The 26,133-nt window shown below is 41.1% G+C and overlaps 1 protein-coding gene across 1 annotated transcript in view; it reads left to right on the forward strand.

Moving 5' to 3' along the window:
* Positions 1-25,991, forward strand: part of LOC127568318 (cyclin-dependent kinase 11A) — a 34,778-nt gene extending 8,787 nt beyond the window's left edge. The window contains exons 8-12 of the mRNA XM_052011935.1: positions 14,138-14,214; positions 17,473-17,552; positions 19,334-19,413; positions 21,015-21,176; positions 23,414-25,991. Coding sequence (XP_051867895.1) covers positions 14,138-14,214; positions 17,473-17,552; positions 19,334-19,413; positions 21,015-21,176; positions 23,414-23,553 — 539 coding nt within the window. The 3' untranslated portion in view covers positions 23,554-25,991. The remainder of the gene's footprint in view (positions 1-14,137; positions 14,215-17,472; positions 17,553-19,333; positions 19,414-21,014; positions 21,177-23,413) is intronic.
* Positions 25,992-26,133: the final 142 nt, after the last annotated feature.

Consider the following 26,133-nt stretch of genomic DNA (forward strand, 5'->3'; position numbering starts at 1 on the left):
CATTTTTACCAGAACATGAGTGCATTAGCCTACCATAAATAAAATTTTATTATAGTTTTTGGAGAGGGGAAGAGAACATGTGTACTTTCCCAATAGAGGGCAGATAATTTAGTCTAATTTCTGATATATGCAGAAATTGTTCGAGGTTCAAGGGCCCTGTTATTTATGGTAGAGAGGCATTCTTGATGAAGGGAAAAAGGAAGAAATATGAGAAGCACTGGTATAGAATGTGGCATCATCAGGTGTACCGGAGATTGAGAAACTGAAGAAAAAGTGGAGTCTTTACTGAAAGCAGGAAGCGGGAGCCAGTGAGCTTACTGAATTATGGTTGCTTGTGAACTATACGTGCCTCAGGGGCAGGCACAGTAGTGTAGCGGTTAGAGTAACGCTATTACAGCGCCAGCAACTGGGTTCAATTCCGGCTGCTGTTTGTAAGGAGTTTGTACGTTCTCCCCCATGTCTGTGTGGGTCTCCTTTGGGTGTTCCAGTTTCCTCCCACATTCGAAAGACATACAGGTTAGGAAGTTGTGGGCATGCTATGTTGGCACTGGAAGCGTGGCAACACTTGTGGGCTGCCCCCAGAACACTTTACGCAAAAGGTGCGCGTTTCACTGTGTGTTTTGATGTACATGTGATTGATAAAGACACCTTATCTCACTTCTTCGCCACTTATGCCCACTTCTCTGCCCATAGCATATAGCTGTGCACTGCAGGTGATGCAGCATCTTCCCTCATACCTCCACTTTTCCCACTGTCCAGGGCTTTAAACACTCCTTCAGATGAAATAGCAATTTACTTGTACTTCTTTCAGTTTGGTATGCTGCATTGCCTGCTTATATTGCAAACTTACCTATATTGGCGATGACCAATGGCATATTGGGTGACTGCTTTAATGGACACTTCCATTCAGTGTGCAAACATGACCCTATCATTTTAATTCTCTGAGTTACTCCCACTCTTGCCTGTTGGTCCTGAGTCTCTTTTCGATGTGTCAATTAATAAAGTAAGCTCTGGAATAGCACTTTATTTTTCAACCAGGCCTGTTACAGCCTGAGGAATGTGGAAGCTCAAGGGGTAAATTGGTAAATTTATTTATTATTGTCACATGTACCAAGGTACAGTGAAAAACTTGTCTTGTACACCGTTACAACAGTGCATTGAGATATTACAAGGTAAAACAATAACAGAGTGCAGAATAAAGTGTCACAGTTGCAGAGAAAATGTAGTGCAGGTAGACGGTAAGGTGCAAGGTCATAATGAGGTAGATTGTGAGGTCAGGAGTCCATCTTAACGTACTAGGGAACTGTTTAATTGTCTTATAACGGCAGGATGGAAGCTGTCCTTAAGCCTGGTGGTACGTGCTTTCAGGCTTTTGTATCTTCTGCCTGATGGGAGGGGGAAAAAGAGAGAACGGTCAGAGTGGGTGGGGTCTTTGATTATGCTGGCTGCTTTCCTGAGACAGCGAGAAGTGTAGACAGAGTCCATTTAGGGGAAGCTGGTTTTCCTGATGTGGGCACAGCTCAACACAACTCTCTGCAGTTTCTTGCAGTCCTGGGCGGAGCAGTTGCCATGCCAAGCCATGATGCATCCAGATAGGATGCTTTGTGTGGTGCATCGATTAAAAATTGGTGAGGGTCAAAGGGGACAGGCCAAATTTCTTTAGCCTTCTTGGCATGTTGTTGGTGTGATTGGATCTGGATGGGCTATTGGTGATGTTCACTCCTAGGAACGAAGCTCTCAACCCTCTTGACCTCAGCACCGTTGATAGTAACAGGAGCAAGTGCACCGCCCCCACTTCCTGAAGTCAATGACCAGCTCTTTTGTTTTGTTGACATTGAGGGAAAGGTTGTTGTCATGATACCACGTCACTAAGCCCTCTATCTCCTTCCTGTACTCCAACTCATCATTATTTGAGATACGGCTCACAATAGTGGTATCATCTGCAAACATAGATGGAGTTAGAGCAGAATCTGACCATGCAATCGTAAGTGTATAGGGAGTAGAGTAGGGGGCTGAGGTCGCAGCCTTGTGGGGCACCAGTGTTGAGGATAATTGTGGTGGAGGTGTTGCTGCCTATCTTTACTGATTGCGGTCTGTCGGTCAGGAAGTCAAGGATCCAGTTGCAAAGGGAGGTGTTGAGTCCCAGGTCTAGGAGTTTGGCGATGAGTTTGTTTGGAATTATAGTATTGAAGGTGGAGCTGTAGTCAATAAAAAATAGTGTAACGTAGGTGTCTTTACTGTCCAAATGCTGCAGAGATGAGTGTCGGGCCAGGGAGGTGGCATCCACCGTAGCCCTGTTTCAGCAGTAGGCGAATTGCAGCGGGTCAAGGGTGTCTGGGAGGCTGTAGTTGATGCGTGCCATGACCAGCCTTTCAAAGCACTTCATGATGGTGGATGTCAGAGCCACCGGGCAGTAGGCACATGACCTGTTTTTCTTGGGTACCTGGATGATAGTGGTCTTCTTAAAGCAGGTGGGAACCTCAGATTGAAGCAGGGAGAGGTTAAAAATGTCTGCAAATATTCCCGCCAGCTGATCTGTGCAGGATCTAGGGACATGGCCAGGGACACCATCCAGGCCAGATGCTTCCCGCGGGTTCACTCTCCAGACGACTGATCTTACGTCCGCCACGGTGACTGTGGGTTCAGATGCACTGGAGGCTGTCAGGGTGGATGGTGACATTCCAATCCCCTTCTTTTCAAAACATACATAGAATGTGTTAAGCTCAGTGGGAATGGATGTGCTGTTGTCGGTGATGTTAGACCATTAGACATAGGAGCAGAATTAGGTCATTCGGTCTTTTGAGTCTACTCCGCCATTCGATCATGGCTGTTTTATTTTTTCCCTCTCAACCCTATTCTCCTGCCTTCTCCCCGTAACCTCTGAAGCCGTTACTAATTAAGAACCTGTGAACCTCCGCTTTAAATATATCCAATGACCTGGCCTCCACAGCTGTCTATGTCAATGAATTCCACAGATTCACTACCCTCTGGCTAAAGAAATTCCTCCTCATCTCTGTTCTAAAGGGATGTCCTTCTATTCTGAGGCTGTGCCCTCTGTTCCTTGACTCTCCCACTACTGGAAACATCCTCTCCACATCCATTCTATCCAGACCTTTCAATATCTGGTAGGTTCCAATAAAAACCCCTTTCATCCTTCTAAGCTCCAGCGAGTGCAGGCCCAGAACCATAAAATGCTCCTCGTGTGTTAACCCTTTCTTTCCTGGGATCATTCTTGTAAACCTCCTCTGGACCATCTCCAATGCCAGCACATCCTTCCTTAGATATGGGGCCCAAAACTGCTCACAATACTTGAAATGTGGTCTGACCAATGCCTTATAAAGCGTCAGCATTACATCCTTGCCTTTATATTCTAGTCCTCTCAAAATGAATGCTGACATTGCATTTGCCTTCCTTATTACCAACTCAACCTGCAAGTTAACCTTTAGGGAATCCTGCGCTAGGACTCCCAAGTCCCTAAGCACCTCCAATTTCTGAATTCGCTCCCCATTTAGAAAATAGTCACTGCCTTTATTCCTTCTCCCAAAGTGCATGACCATACACTTCCCTATGCTGTATTCCATCTGCCACTTCTTTGCCCATTCCCCTAACTTGTCCAAGTCCTCCTGCAGACTCCCTGCTTCCTCAACACTACCTGCCCCTTCACCTATCTTTGTATCATCCGCAAACTTGACCACAAAGCTATCAATTCCGTCATCCAGATCATATAAAGTGAAAAGTAGCAGATCCAACACTGACCCATGTGGAACACCACTAGTCACTGCTAATCTAAGGGTTTCTTTACCTTAAACTCCCTAATCAAATCTGGTTCATTGCACAACACCAAATCCAGAATTGCCTTTTCCATAGTGGCCTCAACCACAAACTGCTCTAAAAAGCTATCTCGTAGGCATTCCTTCTCTTGGAATCCATTACCAACCTGATTTTTCCCAATCTACCTGCATATTGAAATCCCCCATGACCACCATAACATTGCCCTTTTTTACATGCCTTTTCTATCACCTGTTGTAATTTGTACCCCATATCCTGGCTACTATTTGGAGGTCTGTATATAATTCCCATCAAGGTCTTTTTACCCTTGCAGTTTCTTAACTCTACCCACAAGGATTCTACATCTTCTGATCCTATGTCACTTCTTGCTAAGGATTTGATTCCATTTTTTACCAACAGAGCCACCCCACCCCCTCTGCCCACCTGCCTGTCTTTTCGATAGGATGTGTATCCTTGGATGTTTAGCTCCCAGCTGTGATCTTCTTTCAACCATGACTGTGATTCCCACAGCGTCATATCTGCCAATTTCTAACTGCGCTATGAGCTCATCTATCTTATTTTGTATACTGCATGCACTCAAATATAATGCCTTCTGTCCTGTATTCACCACCCTTCTTCTCAAATTTGTTTCTACATTGCCTGAAGTTAAATTCTTATCCCTTTCTAAACTTTCTGTCTTATTCTTTATTTTGGTGGATTCAGTAACCTCTCCTGCACTCTCCTTCCCTTTTACTTTACCCATACTTTTCCAATCTGTTGAACCCACCCCCCTACTATTTAGTTTGAAGCCCTAGTTATGCGATTCGCCAGGACCCTGGTCCCAGCGTGGTTCAGGTGGAGCCTGTCTCATCAGAACAGCTCCCTCCTTCCCCAATACTGGTGCCAATGTCCCACGAATTCAAACCCACTTCTCCCACACCAATCTTTGAGCCAGGCATTTAACTCTCTGATCTTATTTACCCTGTGCCAATTTGCATGTGGCTCACGTAGCAATCCAGAGATTATTAACTTTTTGGTTCTGCTTTTTAATTTAGTCCCTAACTGCTCAAATTCCCTCAGCAGAACCTTTTTCCTTGTTCTACCTATGTCGTTGGTACCCACATGGACCACGACAGTTGGATCTTTCCCCTTCCATTCCAAATTCCTCTGCAGGTTAGATGAGATGTCCCAAACCCAGGCAACAGGCAGGCAACACAGCCTTCAGTCTCTCGATCCTTGCGACAGGAAATTGTGCCTATTCCCTTGACTATACTATCCCCAATCACAACTACATTTCTCTTCTCTGCCCCCTTTTGAATGGCTTCCTGAACCTCGGTGCCACAGTTCAGTTGCTCATCCTTCCTACAGCCCCCACTCTCATCCGCACAGGGAGCAAGAATCTCAGACCTGTTGGACAAGCTCAAGGGCTGAGGCTCCTCCAGCACTACCTCCTGGATCCCCCTGCCTGCCTCACTCACAGTCACACCCTCTTGTCCCTGACCACAGACCAAATTTGAAGTAGTTATTCTAATGGGTGTGACTGCATCCTGAAACACAGAACCCAGGCAACTCTTCCCCCTCCCTGATGCGTTGCAGTGTTTGAAGCTCAGATTCCAGGTCATCAATTTTGAGCCTGAGCAATTTCGAGCAACCAACACTTGCTGCAGATGTGGTCACCAGGAACCACAAAGGGGTCCACCAGCTCCTCCATCATGCAGCTGCAATACATCACCAGATCCTGCATCCCTACTTTATTTAATTAGTTATAATTTGATGTCTTTTTATTTAACTACCTGTTCTAAAAACCTTACCTGTTCTTACCTGCTACTCACCTGTGCCTCCTCGCCGAAGCCTCTTGAGCCAAAGGCTCAGATTCCCACTCCTACACTGGCCCTCTCTCACAATGGCTGCTCCGCTTTTGTTTTGCCCGACTTCGTTCTGTAGCCCGTTACAGCATGTAAGCCCTGCCACAACTGATGGCTGATCTGGGACTCGATTTTGGACTGGTATTATCTCTTGGCATCTCTGATAGCTTTATGGAGGTCATATCTCAATTTCTTGTGAAGGTCAGGCTCACCTGATTTGAACGCTGCAGTCCTGGACTTCAGTAGGGAGTGGATCTCCCGGTTCATCCATGGTTTCTGGCTTGGGAACACCTGGATTGTCCTCTTTGGTACACAGTCCTCAACACATTTGCTGGTGAAGTCTCTGATGGTGGTGACATACTCATCTAGGCTGGCTGCTGAATCTTTGATCATGGACCAGTCTGCCAACTCAAAGCAGTCATATAGAAGCTCATCTATTTGCTCGGACCAGCGCTGTATGACTTTCTGAACTGGATCCTCCCGTTTCAGCTTCTGTTTGTATGCATTGAGAAGGAGCACAGCCTGGTGGACTGATTTACAAAGTGTGTGTGGGGGGTGGCTCGGTAGCATCTTTGATTGTGTAGCAATGGTCAAGGGTGTTTGGGACCCCTGGTGGGACAGGATCTGGGTGTCCTTGTGCACAGATCACTGAAAGCTAACCTGCAGGTGCATTTGGAAATTAGGATGCTTCCAGTGCTCTAAGTAGGCACATGTACTGCAAGTGGTTCCGGTTGCAGCAGTTTGAGCTTGCATTTTAAAGATGGAGCATTGGTTGTAATCGGTTGTAATCACTGGTATATTTGTAACAGCAGTTAGGAAGGTGGTCACATTACAACTGAAGCATGTGCAGGCAGAGAGGGAATGGATGACCCTCAGGTAGACTAGGAAAAGCAGGTAGGTGATGCAGTGGTTTCCTGAGAAAATCATACTCATTAACAGAGTTCCCTTTCTGGAAACCATTGGGGATGATGGTTCCTCAAGGGAATCCAGGCGGAGCCATGACTCTGGCACCATGAGTGGCTCAACTCTACAAAAGGGGAAGAAAAAGAGTAAGAAACAATAGTGACAATCAGGGAGGAAGGAAGGTGTTTCTGTGGCCATAGATGTGACTCTGTGATGGGACATTGCCTCTCTGGTGCCAAGATTTAAGAGTGTCACTGGATAACTGGAGAGCATGCTGAATGAGGAGGCTAAACAGCCAGAGGTTGTGGTCTGTTTTGGTATCACCAACGTGGGCGGGGGAGAAAAAAAGGCAAAAGGTTCTACAAGCAGCATTTGGGAGCTGGGAAACAGGTTAAAAAGAGGGAACTCTAAGCCAGTAATCTCAAAATTATTTCCGGTTCCATGTGCCTACAGTTACTGAAATTGAGTAGAGCAAATGAATCTGTAGATGGAAAGACAGCGCAGCAGGGAGGGCTTTACATTTCTAAGGTATTCAGACCATTTCTTGGGCAAGAAGGATCTTCACAAATCATTGCACCTCAGCAGGACCAGGGACCAGGCCTAGATAGAGTGGATACTGAGAGGATGTTTCCATTAGTAGGAGAGTCTAGGATCCAAGGGCACAGCCTCAGAATAAAGGGATGTCCCTTTTGAAACTGAGATGAGGAGGGATTTCTTCAGCCAGGGGGTGGTGAATCTGTGGAATTTGTTGCCACAGAGTGCTGTGGAGTCCAAGTCATTGATTGGGTGTATTTAAGGCAGAGATTGATAGGTTCCTGATTGGTAAGGGGGTTAAGGCTTATGGGGTGAAGGTGGGAGAATGGGGTTGAAGAAAAAAATCAGCCATGATTGAATGGCGGAGCAGACTCGATGGGCCGAATTGCTTAACTCTGCTCCTATATCTTATGGTCTTATGGAGCCAATATTCTTGGAGTTTGCTTGTTCCTTTGGGAAGAGCTTACAATAGCTTGGCAGGATGATGGGAACCTTGAGAGTAATTCAGGAAGGAGAGAGACAGTCGAAAATGGAAGTTAGAGAAGTAATAAGTCAAATAAATAGACCACAGAAACAAAAGCAAGCAGCAAATGGGTTCAAAAAAAGGAAAACAAATTAAAATAGCAAGTTGAATAATGGCACAGAGTTTTTGGATCTGTTGAATGTGGCAAGACCAGTGTTTATTGCCCATCCAAATAGGTATGATTTAATTGCCAAATAATTAAAGCTGTGAGTTGCATGTTCAAAGATATTTGACATTTAGGAAGGACAGGTAAAAAGGAGAAAAATGGGTGATATAGTGCTATTAATAAAAGGGGATGGAGGAAGGGGAAGGGAGATCTGTGCATTGGTAGGAAATGATCTTGGCTCAGCAGATTGTGGTATAGAATTGTTATCAATTTAATTGAGCTGTGAAATAGCAAAGGGCAATAAGCATTGGTAGGAGTTATTTATAGGCCACCAAATAGTAGTTGTAATATTGAGCACTGCATAAATTGGAAGATTAGAGATGCTTGAACAGGGGTAATATAATTATTATGGGGACTTTAATCTTTCATCTACATATAGACCAGACAAATCAAAACAGCAATAATGAAGTGGAGGAGGAATTTGTGGAAGCTGTATGAAATAGCTTTCTATATCAAGATGTTGAGGAACCTGATAAATCACAAGGATCTACATATCAACATATTGAAAGCAATGGTTATAGAAATAGTGGATTTTCTCCACCCATGAGGGATATATTAACAGAATACCCTGGGAGGCGGGGGGAGGGGGAGATCATAAGCAGAGTCAGCATGCATATATGAAAGGAAATTCACGTTTTACTAATTTGCTAGAGTTCTTTGAGGATGTGACTTGTAGAATACACAACTATGGATTTTTTTTGGCGTTTTAGATGACTTTTGATAACGTCTGACATGAGAAGTTGGTTAACATATGTAACTGTGGGCGTTATACTGACATGGATGGAGAATTGGTTATCATAAAGAAAGCAAAGAGTGGGAATAAAACAGACAGTGCAGGGTCCCCCTGTGGCCATTCCCTTCAGCAACAAGTATACCCCTTTGGATACTGCTGGGGGTGGGGGTGGAGGGGAGACCTTCCTGGACACAGCGCCAGTAGCCAGGTTAGTGGCACTGAGACCGTCTCTGAGGCTCAGCAGGTAAGGGAGAAGTCAGGCAGAGCTGTAGTAATAGGAGATTTGATAGTTGGGAGAACAGACAGGAGATTCTGTGGCCACAAAAGAGAAGCCAGGATAGTGTGTTGCCTCCTGGGTGCCAGGTTGAAGGACATCTCGGAGTGGCTGCAGAACATTCTCAAGGGGGAGGGTGAGCAGCCAGAGTTCGTGGTGCATGTTGGTATCAGTGACACAAGTAGAAAGAGGGATGGGGTGCTGTACTGTAAATATAGGGAGTTAGGAGAGTACCTAAAAAGCTACCTCAACGGTAGTATGAATTACTCCCAGTGCCACATGCCAGTAGGGGTCAAAATAGAAAGATAGCCACTCAGATGAATGTGTGGCTAAGGAGCTGGTGCAGGGGGCAGGGATTCAAGTTCTTCTAGGGTAGGGGTCTCTTCTAGGGTAGGGGTGACCTGTACAAGAGAGAGAGCTTGCACCTGAACTAGAGGGGAACCAATATCCTGGCTGGGAGATTTGCCAGTGCTACTCGGGAGGGTTTAAACTAGAGTGGCAGTGGGGTGGGATCCTGAGATCCTAGAGTGGCTGATGGGAAAGCAAGGGATAATACTGTAGCCATTGAGAGCAAGTTTAGTCATCAGGAAAGATAGGAACACAGTAAAAGGAAAGACCATTGGTTTAAATTGCATTTCTTTCAATGCAGGAGGCTTAACAGGTAAATTGGATGAACTCAGGGTGTGGATTGGCTCTGGGGACTGGGATATCATAGCCATAACAGAAACATGGCTGAGGGAAGGGCAGGACTGGCAGCTCAATGTTACAGGACACAGATGCTACAGGTGTGACAGGTGCAGGTAAGAGAGGAGGGGGAGTTGCTCTTTTGATGAAAGAGGGCATAACAATGATTCTTAGAGAGGATATCCAGTGAGGCCATATGGTTAGAACTTAGAAACAAGAAGGGGATGGTCACTCTGATAGGATTGTATTACAGGTCCCCCAGTAGTCAGCAGGAATTGGAGGAGCAGATTATAGAGAGATTGCAGCTGATTCTAATATACCCTATTAGTAGGGGAATTTTAACTTTCCTAATATTGACTGGGCCAACCATAGTGTAAAAGTCTTGGATAGAGTGGAATTTGTGAAATGTGTCCAAGAAAGCTTCCTTTATCAATATATAGAGGGACCTACTAGAGAGGGTGCAACACTGGACCTCCTCCTGCGGAGTGAGGTACGGCAAATGATGGAAGTGTCTATCAGGAGCACTTTGGGTCCAGTGACCACTAGGGTGAAGGGCAAGGCTGGCAGGTTTCAGGAACCCTGGTTTACAAGAAATATTGAGGCTCTGATTATGGAAAAAGAGGGAGACATACACTGTGCATAAGCAATTGGGAACTAATGAATCTCTTGATTGCACTTAGTAGTGCACTTGAGGCAAGTTAGCAGGGCAAAAAGAGCATATGAGAGGGATCTGGCAGGCAATGTGAGGCAAAATCCCAAGAGATTCCATAGGTATATTAAAAGGGTGGCGAGGGAGAGAATGGGTCCCCTTAAAGATCAGCATGGCCGTCTGTGTGGAACCAAAGAAAATGGGAGAGATTTTTAATGATTATTTCTCTTCAGTTTTTACTGTGAAGAAAATTATGGAAGCTAAGGAAACGGGGAAAATGAGTGGTAAACTCTTGGACCACATACAAATTAGCAGGGAGGAGGTATTGGAGGCCTTAAAATGTATTAAGGTGGATAAATTCCCAGGGCCCAACCTGGTTCATTCTTAGACCTTGTGGGAAGCTAGAGAAGAAATTGCAGATGTCCTTGCAGAGATTTTTGCTGCTTCACTGACCACGGGTGAGGTTCTGGCAGACTGGAGAGTGGCTAAAGTGGCCCCATTGTTTAAAAAGGGTGGCAAAAACAACCCAGGAAGCTACAGGCCAGTGAGTCTGACATCGGTGGTGGGTAAATTGCTGGAGAGGTTTCCGGGGGACAGGACCTACCAACATTTGGAGAGACAGGTTCTGATTTAGGACTGTTAGGACTGTTAGCACTGCTTTGTGCGTGGGAAGTTGTGTCTGACAAATCCCTTGAAGTTCTTCGAGGAGGTAACCAAGAGGGTAGATAAGGGTAGGGCAGTGGATGTTGTCTATATGGACTTTAACAAGGCTTTTGACAAGGTCCTTCATGGTAGGCTGGTCTGGAATGTTAGATCGCATGGGATCCCGGGGAGATAACAGATTGAATTCATATTCGGCTCAGTGGTAGGAAGCAGAGGATGATGGTCAATGGTTGTTTCTCGGACTGGAGGCCTGGGTCTAATGGTGTGCCACATGGGTTGGTGCTGGGTCCTTTGTTGTTTGTAATTTATATAAATGATTTGGATGCAAATATACAAGGAACAGTTAAGTTTGTGGATGATAATAAAATAGGTGGTGTTGTAGACAGTGTAGAGGTTATGAAAAATTACAGGGGGATCTTGATCAGCTGGGTATGTGGGCTGAGGATTGGCAAATGGCTTTCAATCCAGATAAATGTGAGGTATTGCATTTTGGGAGATCAAACTGTGGTGGGATTTATACAGTGAACAGTAGGGCCCTGGAGAGTGTTATGGAACAGAGGGACCTAGGAGTGGAAGTGCATAGTTTGCTGAAAGTGGCCTCACAGGTAGATAGGGTGGTGAAGGAGGCATTTGGAACTTTATCAGTCAGGTCATTGAGTATAAAAGTTGGGAAGATGTGTTTCAGTTAGATAAGGTGTTGGTGAGGCTGCACTTGGAGTATTGTGCAGTTTTATTCTGCTATTGGAAAGATGCTATTAAGCTAAGAAGAGTGTAAAAAAAAAGATTTACGAAGATATTGCCTGGACTTGAGGGCCTGAGATATAAGGAGAGGTTGCATAGAATAGGAGTTTATTCCTTGGAACGTGGGAGACTGAGGGGTGACCTGATAGCGGTATATAAGATCATGAGGGGCATAGACAGGGTGAAAGCAGGGAGGGGTTCTAAAAACGAGATGGCATAGGTTTGAGATCAGAGGTGAGAGACTTAAAAGGGTCATCAGGGGCAGCTTCTTCACGCATAGGGTGGTGCTTATTTGGAATAAGCTGCCAGAAATAATGGTTGAGGCAGGCACATTAGCAACATTTAAAAGCCATCTAGATAAGTATGAAAAACACGACGATGTTGGAGGAACTCAGCAGGCCAGGCAGCAACCGTGGAGAAAAGCAGGCGGTCAACGTTTCAGGTCAGGACCCTTCTTCAGTACTGATAAGTACATGGATAGGAGAGGTTTAAGGGCTGTGGGCCAAAGGCAGGCAGATGGGACAACTCGCTGGGCAACGTAGTCAGCATGGACGAATTGGGCCGAAGGTCCTGTTTCCATGCTGTATGACTCTGACTCTATGAGTAAATTCTCCTCGGGTTAGCAAGCTATGACTGTAACATATGGATTGTTGTTTGGGCCCTAGCTGTTCACGATGTATGTTAATGATTTGGCTGAGGGAACCAAATGTCATATCCCCAAATTTGCTGATGATACTAAACCCCGTGGGATTACAAGTACAGAGGAGGATATAAAATTTACAAGAAAATATGAACAAGTCAAGAGAACGGGTGAGAACATGGCAAATAGAATATAATGTGGAAATTGTGAGGCAATTCACTTTTTAAGTTGTGAGAGATTGGATAGTTTTGATGTTCAAAGGGCCCGAGGCAAATCACTGAAGGCTAACATGCAAGTGCAACAAATGATTAGGAAGAAAAAATGTTAACCTTATATTAAGACACAATTTGAATACAGGAGCAAGGAGGCTTCAGCACAGTTACATGAGATCCTGGTGAGACTATACCTGGAGTATTGTGTACGGTTCTGGTCTCTTTACCTTATCTATTCTACCTCGATTTGCCATAGAGGGAGTGACGTAAAGATTCACCAGACTGGTTCCAGGCAGAGCAGGTTCATAGTATGAAAAGAGTGAGCAGACTAGGCCTCTATCCTCTAGAGTTTAGAAGAATGAGAGGAGATCTCATTGAAACTTACAAAGTTCTTGCAGATTTTGACAGGTTGGTTGCAGATTGGATGTTTGCTCTGGCTGAGGAGTTCAGAATCATAAGTTATCATCTCGGAATAAAGGTTAGGCTGTTCAAGATTGAGAAAAGGAGAAATTTATACACTCAAATGATGGTGAATATTTGGACTTCTCCACCCCAAAGAGCTGTGGAGGATTGGTTGTTGAATTAATTCAGAATGGAGATTGATAGATTTCTGGATGTTTAGGGAATCGGGGGATATGGGATTAGTGCAGGAAAATGGTATTGAGCTGGAAGATTAGCCATGATCTTGATGAACGACAGAGTAGGCTTGAATGGCCAGGGGCATACTCCTGCTCCTATTTCTTATGTTCTTAATTACAACAAGGTTTAAGTAGAAGAGTAATGATGTCTTAGTACAACTATATAGAGCCTTATTGAGCTCATATCTGGACTCCTGTTACAATTTTGGTCTCCTTTCTTAAGGAAGGGTATACTTGCTATGAAGCAAGTGCAGTAAAGAATCACCAGACTGGTTCCCAGGATAATGGGTTTCGAGTGTGAGGAGCAATTGAGTCAACTAGGTGTAAATTCTCTAGAGTTTATAAGAATGAGAGGAAATCTCATTTAACGTGCAAAAGTAGTAGGGAAGGATTTTCCCCTTACCTGACAAGTTTAGAACGGGGGGGGGGGGGGGGGGGGGGGGGGGGGGGGGGGTCACAATCTCAAAATAAGGGGTAGTCTATTGAGACTGAGACATAGAGGAAGGTGACTTTTTAGAATTCTCTACCCCTAGGGGGGCTTAGAAGGTTCAGTCATTGAGTTCTTTGAAACCAGAGATCAATTGATTTCTCAATATTAACAGAAATCGGGGATATATTAAATGGGCAGGCAATTGGCGATGAAGTACAAGATCAGTCATGCTCATGTTGATTAGTGGAGCAGGCTTGTGATAGCAAATGACCTACTACTGCTCCTATTATGTCCAGAATTAACATTGATGAACATTTCAGGCTCTGTTCCCAGCATTTTCTGTTTTTATTTCAGATTTCCAACATCTGCAGTATTTTCCTTTTATAATTTCAGATAATGATTCTGACCTTCCCATTTTAGGGCATTATCACACTGTTATGCTATTATCCCTTTTCCCATTTGGCTCTCCTTCCTTATGCCTCATTGGAAATCCTCCCTTTCATTCTCTCTTCTCCCTTTCAACCTTAAACTGCATTTCAAAGTTTTGTTTTATCTCTTATGTTTCTCAGTTATGATAAAAAGATTTCTGGCCTCAAATACACACAGTTTCATTTGCTACAGATATCATGTGATCTGAAATTGCTAACATTTTCCATTTTATTTCAATGCTAAAAGTTACTTTCAGCATTTAATAAACTTGCACTATTGTTTCAGGGAGACAAGAGGATGAGCTGTTGAAGCAGATTTCTGATACAAAGGAACTTAAGCACTCACAGGATAAAAATAGTAAGGTAAATTACTGCATTAAACACCAAGGATAACTGAAATAAGAGTAATTTCTTGTCTGACCTCTGGGCAGAAGTTTCATCTAAACATTTGGAAGGTCAAAGCTTTCACTATCCAGTATCTTGCTGTCATGTTTGATTTTGTTTGACTCAAAAGAGGTTCTGACCACATCTTCACTATCACTGAGACTGCCTTTTCCACCTCCATAACATTTATCTAATTTACCCAGCTTCATTTCATCTGCTGTTGAAAACGCTCATATGTGCCTTTGTTACCTTGAGCCAACATACTCCTAGCAGCCTCTCTTGAGGTCATGTTAAACTATGCCGTCCATATCCTAATCTGCGCTTCACCCATTACCCGTGTTTACTGATCTTACATTGCTTTTAAAATGCTCATCCGCGTTTTCAAATTCTTCATGAGTTTGCCATTCTCTTCATTTAACTTCATTAAGTGACACAAGTTCCAAGATATCAGTTCTGCACTTCAGCTTCTTGTCTTTCCTTTCAATTGTCAAAGCATTAAGCACTAGAATAAACCTCTTGGTCTCTCTATCCTTTAAGGAATTTCTTAAAACCAACCTCATATATCTAAAATCCTCCTAAGTTTTTCAGGGTTATAAGAAGTTGCCTATGTTATTTGGGCACTCTACTTTTGGTAATACCAATCTTAGATGGGCTTAAGTAAAAATTGTCACTGAAGAACAAGGCTTTGTTTTAAAAGATGTTTGCCATCTTAACCAATTCTTTCATGTTGTTCTTTATTAAAACTCTGATATTTATATATAACCTAAAAAAAAACAGCCTTTACTTTACAATATTGCTCATAATTATTCTCTATTTGTTACATTTCTCCACTCAAAAGGCTTATGAGTATGAGGGAGAAAAAAGTAAACTACCTCTTTTGCCAAGATTTCTTTTTTTGAGCATTCTTGCGCCATCTACTTTCAGATCGGAATCTGACAATTTGGATCTTGGATCGTAAGTCAGCACAGTAAACCCTTTGGACATAATGGTTGATAAGTTGGCTGAACAGTCAAAATTAACCAAATCAATTTTCTTTGAAGATTAAAATGATACAAGGCTGGATGGTAGTGCGAGTTCTGAGGAGAATGCAGAGAAGCTCCAAGGGGTTTAGCCAGGCTAAGGGAATGGGTGAGGACATGGCATCATGTGGAAAAATATGAAGTCATTCATTTTGATGGTTAGGGGGATGGGGTGGAAGATTTTTTTGAATGGAGGAGGATGATTGAAAAGTCTTGATATTTAGAGGTAGCTGGGTGTCCTTGTGCACAAATCTCTGAAAATTCACATACAGTATAGATGCAACAAGTAGTCAAAGGTAAATTGTCGAAAAGGATTGAGTACAAGAGTAAAGTTACATAGTGCCCATTGAGATTTCACCTTGAATATTGTGTGAAGTTCTGGTGAGGAAGGATATACTTGTGAAAGAGGTAATGCTACAAAGGGTCACTAGACTGATTTCTGGAATGTGGGGGTGAGTGAGGGGGTCCAAAGGTGAGAAACACAAAATTCTTACTAGGCCTGACATAAATGCAGGGATGCTTGGTTGGGATGTCCAGAACCAGGAGTATAATCTCAAAATAAAGGATCAGCCATTTAGGACTGAGAATGAGAACACATTTCTTACAAAAAAGGTAATGAATCTTTCGCATTCTCCCTCCCATGGTTCTGTGGAAGCTGATTTGTCTAGTATACTCAAGACAGCTTGATAGATTTTTTGGATATTAAAGGAATTTAGCAATATGTGATTAGCGCAGGAATGTATGGCTCTGATGTAAAAGCCACGAAACAATGGAATGGCAGAGCAAGAGTGAGAAACCAAATAGCTGCCTCCTGCTTCTATTTCTTGTGTTCATGTGGTAATTAGTAATTTCTTCTGGGATGATCTTTGCTTTGCAGATATCTTCCTGCTATTCAAATTTCATTTAATGTTTTGATTTCCGTTTAAGAGGTAATTAGAAACTTCTCGGCTACAATCCCAAATCTGTGGTTGCACAAAGAGGTTCAAAGTACAGTCCTTCAACAACTAGCATATTCTAGCTGGACACACAAAATTCAAAGACAGTTATATTAGCTCTCTTATGTAAGATTTGTCTCCAGGAGGTGCAGTTGTCTCACAGCTCCGGCAACCAAGGTTTGGTTCTTAATTCCTGGAGCTGTTAGTGTGGAGCTTGCACATTTTCTGTGATAGTGTGCATTCCCCCAGCTGTTCATGTTTCCCCCCATATCCCAAGGACATGCTGATTGATGATGATGATATCTTTATTAGTCACATGTACATCAAAACACACAGTGAAATGTATCTTTTGCGTAGAGTGTTCTGGGGGCAGCCTGCAAGTGTCGCCACGCTTCCGGCACCAACATAGCATGCCCACAACTTCCTAACCTATATGTCTTTGGAATGTGGGAGGAAACCGGAGCACCAGGAGGAAACCCACGCAGACACAGGGAGAACGTATAAACTCCTTACAGACAGCGGCCGGAAATGTTAGGTTATTTGACCACTGTAAATTATTCCTATTGTAAGTGGTCGGTGGGAGAGTTGGTTGGGAAGGGGGAGGGTAGAAGGATGGCATTGGGCATATGTGAGAGGATAGGTTAAAGGGAAATAAGTGGAGGAAGGAGATTGATGGGAATGCTCAGAACATGATGGACTGAATGGCCTCCTATCTTGTAAGGAATGATATATTTTTCCCCTCTTTGAAAACACTGTCAGTATTTGGATGAAGTATAGCCAAGATTAAAGGTGAGTAGAACAAAATCCATGTGTACATAAGATTTTATAAATGAAGAACTATGTTTTTGGAGCCCCCTATAATTTAGATTTTACTTACATTTAAGTGTTTTGGAAAGAATCTAATGTCTTAAATTATGGGAAAGTCTTTCCAAATTAGGAGGCTTTCTTTAAAATCTTCTCTCTGGGTCTTTTGAACCCATTCTCTTCTTTTAAAAATAAAAACATGCCTTGTTCCTCGGATATCTTTGCAAAACTCTGAATAAAAAGTTACTATGGAATAATTCAGAGAAGAGCAGGAAGTTTCTTGGAGTACTGTGCAATATATTCCCCCACTAACTTCAATGAAAGATTAATAGGCCATTATCATTTCCCATCATGGAACTTTCCTACATTACATTCTATACTCTCTGAAGTCTTGTGTTGTAGGGCACTTTGTGTCAACCTAATATTGTACAGAAGTTATTTATATATTTATTTGCTAACTTTTTTTTTCCTTTTGATAGATTGTGAGGGAATTGATGAATAAGTATCAATGGTTAGCTCATGAACGGGAATGTTCAGGACAGGAGCTCACACATATCAGGTGGGTGGTCTTAAAAATATTTCATCTTGTCCTTGTTTATATAAAGAACCATAGCTGCTGAAGGTTTGCTAAGCATTACACTATTTATAAAATTAATACCAACAGATATCTGTGCAGTAGGATTGATATAAAGGGCAATGGCCTTTTTTTGCTTTTCTTTTAAACATTATTTTGTCCTTATTTTCTCCTATTCAAAGCCTCTAATTTGAATCCATTATTTGAAAATTGTCATTCTAGCTTGGAAATAATCACAATATAGTCCACCTACCCCAGACATTCTCTCTTCTCCCCTCTCCCATCAGGCAGAAGATACAAAAGCCTGAAAGCACGTATCACCAGGGTTAAGGACAGCTTCTATCTTGCTGTTATAAGACCATTGAACGGTTCCCTAGTATGATAAGATGGATTCTTGACCTCACAATCTACCTCGTTATGACCTTGCACCCTATTGTCTACCTGCCCTGCACTTTCTCTGTAGCTGTGACACTTTATTCTGCATTCGGTGTTGTTTTACCTTGCACTTCCTCAATTGCACTGTGTAATGAATTAATCTGTATGAATGATATGCAACAAGCTTTTCACTGTACCTCGGTACAAGTAACAGTAATAAGCCAATTCCAATCAACTTCATGGGTCTTCAATAATTTCCACTGTGATCAGAACTGGACACAGTACTCAAGGTGTGGTTCAACCAGCACAAAGTAAAATTTTATTGTGAATTTATGACATTTTAAAAATGAATTCATGGGAGGTAGATTTCCTTTGCTTGATCAGTAATTATTGTCCATTCTTTGTTGCTGTTGATTAACAATGAAAATGCAAGGAAGATTTGCACGCACGTCCACATCAAGATGTTGCGAAGTAGAAATCAACAGTATACGTGTAGTTCCTGCCCACGTCCCTCCAGGTGGAAGTACTGATGAAGCCTCAATAAGCTGCTGCATCGTACTGTGGCTATATTTGTCATTTTTGGAAGGGCTGAACATTTAAGTTAGTGGCTATATTTGTCATTTTTGGAAGGGCTGAACATTTAAGTTAGTGGATGAGGTGTCTAACACATGGACTTTTTTTCTTGGCTGATGTTGAGCTTCTTGTGCACGCTTGTGGTTGTATCTGTATTAGTAAATGGGAAGCATTCCTGACATTTAAGGTGGAGAACTTGGTAATGTTAATCCTATTTAATATGTTGTTTTGGTGGTTTGACCCTCTCATCAGGGATAGTAATTATCTGGTGGTACTTGTGGCTTGTCACTTATCAATTCATGTTAGGATGATGTCCACATCCACTGCATGTCAGTATGGACTTCTTCACAATCTTTATGTCCTTATCATTTAAGCAGATGCATTTTCTGACCTTGTAATGTAGACATTGATGTAGCATTTGAAGACTATTGGGGTTGTGGTGCTACCCTCAAACTTTTTTAGCAATGTCCCAAGGTAATTAAAGCAACCACAATCTTCTTGCTTTGGCCGGATGTGATCCAGCCACCTGAAAGATAAGTCATTTTGATCTTCACTGAGATTAAGCAGAGCCTAGAAGGGTGTCACAAGTTTTATGAAATTACAAAATTTTAATTGCAGTCACTCCTACCCTTTCCTTATTTCCTATAATAGCTATAAAGGGAAATTTGAAGGAAATGATTCTAAACTTATCTACAATAAACTATCAATCTAATTCCACTATATTTATTGCACAATAATAGTGTTCCATTGCACCTATAATAATTTTTTTTTATATATACAATTTAACTGCTAATGGTTTGAGCTGAAATTCTCTTTAGATCCACAGTTGGTGGTTTGAAGGAACAACTGAGAAATGTCCAGCTAGCTGACAACCAGACCAGTACACCATTAAGACCAGGTGTGTATAAATTTGTAATATGTTGCAGTCCTATGTATTGACCATCTCTCTCGCCCCCAAATTTGGTATCAGTGATAAATTTAGAAATTGTCAATTGGCATTTGGAATTGAACAGCAGTCGTCCCCCAGCACTTTTATTATTTTTTTCTTACCACCAGTGTTAAGCTGACAGGTCTATAATTCCTCTGACACGTTCCATTCCCCTTTCTCAAGTATAGGTCTTGTGTTAGCTATCTGCCAGTCCTCAGCTATACCTCCATTTGCAAACAATTTATACATCTATAGTCATGCTCTGCTGTCTCTCCCCTCAATTAAAAAAAATATGCACGAATGCAATCCATCCAGCCAGAGGTTTTGAGTAACAAATCCCCTTCCATTTTTAATGCACTTATCATCATTTATATCATCATCCAATGTCGTGTCCACTGGCAAATTGCGAAGTGCAATAATATGCTTTTCTACCAACTTCCCATTGTCCTCCGTCCCTTAATGGCTCTAATTTAATCTTAACATTTTCGTTTCCCTGCTGTCTCTAAAGTATCTATGTTTCTTAATAATTTTAGTCCCTCTTTGCCTTGTTTTTCCTCACTTTTCTCTCCTAATCCTTTAATTTCTCTCTGGTCACACACTCCTGTGCTGTCTATGCACTTAATGACTCTCTTCACTTACCCTTAATTTATTTCCTTATCTCTTTGTTCATTCATAAAGCTTCGTTTTTTTTTAAAATTGTAGTGGAATATATCATTGCTGCAATTAATGTTTAAAAATATAAAACAAAACTAGGAAATGTTGGAGTAAGCAAGCAACTGTAGAGCAAGAAAAAGTTAACATGTTGGGTTTTTGATCTTCCAGGCCCAACCTACTGAGTATTTACATTTTTGTTTATTTTTAAAATCAGATTGAGGCATTTGCAGTTCAATTTTTGCTTTGATTTTATATTTAATTCTTACCACATACAAAATTGCTTCATGCCCTCTCCATGTCTAACTTGTGTCCTATAGCTTTTCAAGAACCCTGCATTCCTCTGAGTCTTGTGGGAACATTCCTCTCTTACCTCACCCTTGTTTAGTATACTCTTTATCTTACCGACAGTCCACTTTAGCCTCCACTAGAACATTTAAAACCCATTTCTTTGAGCAACATTTCATTCATCCTTCCCATTAGCTCCTTTAATTCAGTGGTAAATAAACATTCCAGCAAACATATCAGCTAGAAGGTTCGTTCAGATGGCTTATTGTAAAGCCTTTAATATAATACAAAATTACAATAATTTTACATGATAATACATAAATTATCTAGTTAGGTGTTCATAATGGCAAAGTAAAATAATTGAACTATATTGTACTCCTAGGAAACTGTCATTCAAGAATAAGTAGAAGTGGAGTAACATTTGGCAGTCAGTTACAAGAATTCACAGTAGGTTACTTTGCAAGCCTGGATGCCAAATGGGATAGTGGGCTTAGAAAATTCGTATAAAATGGGAAAGTCCCAGCACCCACCTTCACCAAACCTACTGCAGCATCATCTTGGCTCCTTTACATGTAGAGGAATCTTAGATATTCAGAAGCTGATTTTCATTTTGTTAAGCCATGTCATTTCAGATGCGAGAAAACAGCACCGAATGAAAAAGAAACCAAAGGCTGGGCCACTTAATGAAGATTCTGACTCTAACTTGAGTTGCACTCTCAGCCTGGCAGACGTTAGCTCAGATGATGACTTTTCCGCACTGCAAAATCTTGATTTAGATACACCAGTCAGAAAAGGTAAAGTCTGGAAATCAGTTGAGTGTAAATGCTGAGTAGAAAAATCTGGTTGTGTCATGGCAGTCCATTGAGAATTTGGGCTCAAATCTAGAATTTGTCTAGCGTGGATCTGTTATACATAGTAGGGAGGAAAGAATAGGTTGGGGCTCCTTTTCTTAATAAAAAAGCCAAGTCATGACTTGATAGAGGACTTTTAAGCTTATGAAAGGATTTGATAGCAGAGTTTCACTTACAATTCTAATCAGAAGTAGACACTAATAACTATCTATCTCAGGCAACTTATCTAGATATTAGTAACAGGGAGGTCATTTAAATAAAAGCTGAATAAAGGCATGTGGGTAGAAAGGAATAGCAAATTATTGGTTATGTGAAGGAGTCAGAAGGTTGGTGTGGACATAAAAGTGTGGACCAAATGGCCTACTTTACTGTTGTGAAGTTGATAAAGTTGTTCTGCTACTTTGTAGAACATCTTAAGGGTCATTACTTTCAGTTTAGGAGCTAGGAAGAAGCAGACCAATGTCAGCAGTTGCTTTGAAGAATTTCATGATTAAGAACAAGCTAGAAGCAGAATAAGAAAATCTAAGGTGATGAACTATGGCTTGCTTTTATTTTTAAAAGCTGTGACCTGTGAAAGAATTAAATTTTCATCCATATGAATAATTTTTTTTAAGCATTTCCATAGTATTGGACAACAAAGTTCATATTCCAAAAGCAAAAAGCTGCAGATACTGGAACTTTGAAATAAAACAGAAAATGCTTGAGGGAGAAAAGAGAGTCATCAGAATGAGAAAAGTTTAAGAGTCGAGGAAGGGTGGAGGGATCAAAAGGATGCAATAAAGCTCTGATAATCTGCTATCTGACCTATTGGAAACCCTGATGGTTTGACATCTGGCTCACGAGGTAATGTTTGCAATGATCCCTTCTGACTTACTGAGGCCCCGGTTTCCATACTTCCTTTAAACTTATCCAGTTCACTGGGAAATTATAATACTGTGTAATATCAAAAATGAATTTAAATGCGTTGGGAGGGAGGAGAACAACAACATCTAATAATCCAGGAAATCTGCTCATTCAGCACATCCTGAGTATGCCAGATTATTGGAGTTTTACAGCATCTGTGATAGGATGCAGGGTCAGAGAGAATGACAGTACTGGTGATGGGGACAGCTGAACTGGGCTGTAAAAGTTAATGCACAACAGAAGACATATCTGCCCCAAAATATTTTTAAAACAAATAACTAAACAATTGTGGAAGAAGCACACAAAGTGATGGTAAGTTTCAAGTTTCCTTCTGAGGGAGAGAAAACAGACGACCAAAGTTGCAGGCATTTTGCAGAACTCATTCCAGAATGGGTGGCTGTGAGACTGAAGAAATATTACAGAGGAGGTTGAAATGGAAGGGTACATGGAATCTGCATAGATACATGGATGAAAGAACTTGTAGAAATAAAGAACAAGGCCATGAAAGTACCTGCAACTGAGGACCAAAAATTTGAAACAAGAACAGAAAATGCTGAAAATACTCAGGTGGTCAGGCAGCATCTGTAGAAAGAGAAATGGAAGTAATGTATCAGGTCAGAGACCCTTTGCTGGAACAGCTTGAATTGGGTACTTTTTGTGAAGGGTTGGGGGGAGGGGGGGGGGAGGTGAGGGAGGGGTTGATTGATTACAGCAGCAGTTGATGAAAGTGGCAAGGAAAAAAAGCTCATGGAGAATGCATCAACACCACACGTTGATTTTACAGTACATCCTGTCCTAAGGACCACATGGTGAGATGTACTGCAATTGTTCTTTTGAGATTGACAATGCTGTTTGTAAGTATTGTTACGTTTGTTTGCATGTACTAACAAGATTTTGAAATTATGGTTACATATCGCAATCAAACATTCGGTGCTTCCCTAATTTCCCTCATCTCTATTAATTTAGTAGAACTTGATACCATTGAAAAGGTACCATGATACCCAAGCTGTTCACTTATTCACTCAGTTAAAGTTTCTAAAGTGGATCAGAGTTGATTTCTAGCCTGTCTTTGCTTTCTCTGCCAGAGGATACAAGAATAAGAGAAAGAACGAGACTGATCAAACACCTTTATAGTTTTTAAAAATGACTGAAATCAGAAAGTAATTGTCAAGATGTCAGTGGAATTTTGCAGTACTTTTCCTACCAATTACTTCAGGAAGTGTGCATGTTGAACTAACGATTGCTGTTTATAAACTCCCCATTTTCTTCCCATGTAGATGGCAGATACAGTTCCACTTTGGGCACAAGGGAAAATGAGAGAGAAGCAAAAACAAATGATTCAGATGAAGATGTTAGTGTGGACTTGGAAGGATTATCTGACAGCCCACCTGAATTAAATCTCAGTGATCTATCCTGATGATTGGAGTCTCTGGGAACTGGAAACCTGCAAGCAGATATTACAGCAATATCTCTCAATAGGATTTTTTTACACTTCCAAAGATTCTACTCCTTATTAAAGGAGTTTGAATCAAAAGAATCCAGTTCAAAGGCTGGAGTTATTATTCTTAATGCTGTGACAATGATATCCACACTTTAGGTAGACGGAGCAATGTTGTGAGTTTATATATGCATGCTGTTGAAAGGTTAATTAACGTTAGTATCTCAAGTCCTGGTCCATTTCTGATCACTTTAAAAAAAGAAGTTACAGATGGTCGATGGTACTGCTCATGATTACTATTAAAATCAGCGCTTAGGAGATTTAAGAAATTGGCTGATGAAGACCGTGGTATAACAATGATAAACCATTCAATAAGCTCTCAATCTTATTTATGCTTTGTGTAAGAGGCTACAAAATAGATGGGCAATTCCGTGAGGTCATGTTTACCTCCTATGATACAAAGATATAAATATCCAAAATTAAATTGGATTCATTATAAAATTTTTCAGTTAACTAAAAAATAGGGTGCATACCTGACATCTGTTTACCTAAATATGAAAGAACTGATTTATCCAAACAGTGCTTTAGTGTTAACTCCACTTTTCTCCCGACAATTACATACTACACTGGAAAGAAATGGGGAAATTAATCAACATTATTGAAACCATCTTGGATATGGGCTACTGGTAAACCAGAGATATGGGTCTGAACAAATGGTTCTGTACAAGGTTGATGGGGAACAGCAGCTACTAAAACCAGAAACAGCAAGAGAAAGTTTAAAAAGGGGTTGAAATAGCACTATAAAAGCCAAATGTTAGTTTTAAATGTTAATTACAAATGTAATTATTTGGAAAGAGTTTTTAAAATGACATTTAAGAATGCAAGTCTTGCTTACCTTACAGTAGAAACAGTCATTGACTTTAACAATGGGAAAAGAGGGAAAAGACTTTTACAAACAAAAGTAAATACATTTCATAGTTAAAAGAGCTTCACAGGAGTGTTTCCAGAAAAAACACACAAGCCATAGTGGATAAACCTTGTGCATAGGTCAATTTTTTTTTTCCATACTTAAACGTCATACCATCACTTTGATTAAGCAAATCTGCATTTGCAAATACTGGCATGTATCCAACTTAGTATAAAAGCCATAATCCATCCACCCTAGATGTCTGCTGCCAATTTATCAAACTACAGGAATAATCAGAAGATATGTTAAAATAATTCAAAAAGGCATTTCTGCTGCTCAGGGCAAATTACAGACATCTACAAAAAGCAGCTAGTCCATGGAGGTAACAGAAACCCCTTCCCTAGGAAATAGCACAGATGGGTTTATGGGTTTCCTCTCACACAAAGCATAAGATTGAGAGACCTAAGAATCTTTTTATACTGTTGTCATAGGATCCAGACTTGTACCCTGACAGGATCCACTTCCAGCAGATGTCCACTCTCACACAGTTTGAGGAGTTATTATTTTTGTACCAACAACATCGAACAACCTTGCCCTAATGGCTATACCCTGGAGTTCTGCCAGTGTCACCAGCATGACAACCAATTTGGTAGTTTGAGAGATCAATACAGTCAATTGCAGGTTAGAAGGCAACCACATTTACCAGACCATCACTCATTTGCAGCAAAACCATCTTAATGAAAGAGGCAACATGGAATGTTAACTTATTCACTCCAAACTTGTCTGACCAAATCCAACTCTACCTCTTGTTCCCTCTGAAGTGAAGTCATGGCAGAAAAACAACATGACATACTGCAGGAAAAATGCAAAGTAAACATTTAAATATTCCTTGACAAGCTTCATGAATAATGTAGAACAATGTTGTTAGAAAATATAAGGTACAACCTTTGTTAAAGCATTATTGCTCAAAACACTTCTATCCCGTGGCTACAAAAATTAAGTTCCCAACCGTACAATGATGCATCCTGCTCCTTTTCTGTATCTTTCAGTGAAGCAACAAGTGCTTAGTTGTTTTACAGCTGACAAAAGGCTTTTTACCGGAACAGGTTAATTTCGTACCTTGACATATCAGGCATTATTGATTGGGTACGGAAATTGTTAATTTAACAATCAAGAAATGGTCTTCCATAAAAAGTACTTCAAAAGGTAGCTGCACAGATTGAAAGAAAAACTAATGATAAACAATAGTTTATTGCTTTATGTTTTAAGTATATAAAACATTGTTTAAATGGGCATTGTACCATAATATGTCCATCAGGCGTTTTGGAAATGGTACTATAAGTGTTATCATGTTTTAAAAGTATGTTTTTTTTAAAAGCCATCTTCTATGTTTGAATAAATCAGCATGCTTTATACAGTATACATTTTAAATATTAATGTACAAATTAAATTTAGTAAAAAAAAATTCATTTAACTTAAATAAAAATATTTTCACTTTTTCACACCTTTTAATCTTCCTCCAATAGAATGAATTTCTGAGAACTTTCTTTTCTCGGGTAGTTGGTGTTCAATAATCAGTGTCTACGGAGGATAAGGGGACATGGCCCCATCTTCAACTCACTGAAAGATGGGTGGATATGTCCTTGGTCTTC

Source organism: Pristis pectinata, chromosome 3, assembly GCF_009764475.1.
Source record: "Pristis pectinata isolate sPriPec2 chromosome 3, sPriPec2.1.pri, whole genome shotgun sequence".
Taxonomy (NCBI): domain Eukaryota; kingdom Metazoa; phylum Chordata; class Chondrichthyes; order Rhinopristiformes; family Pristidae; genus Pristis; species Pristis pectinata.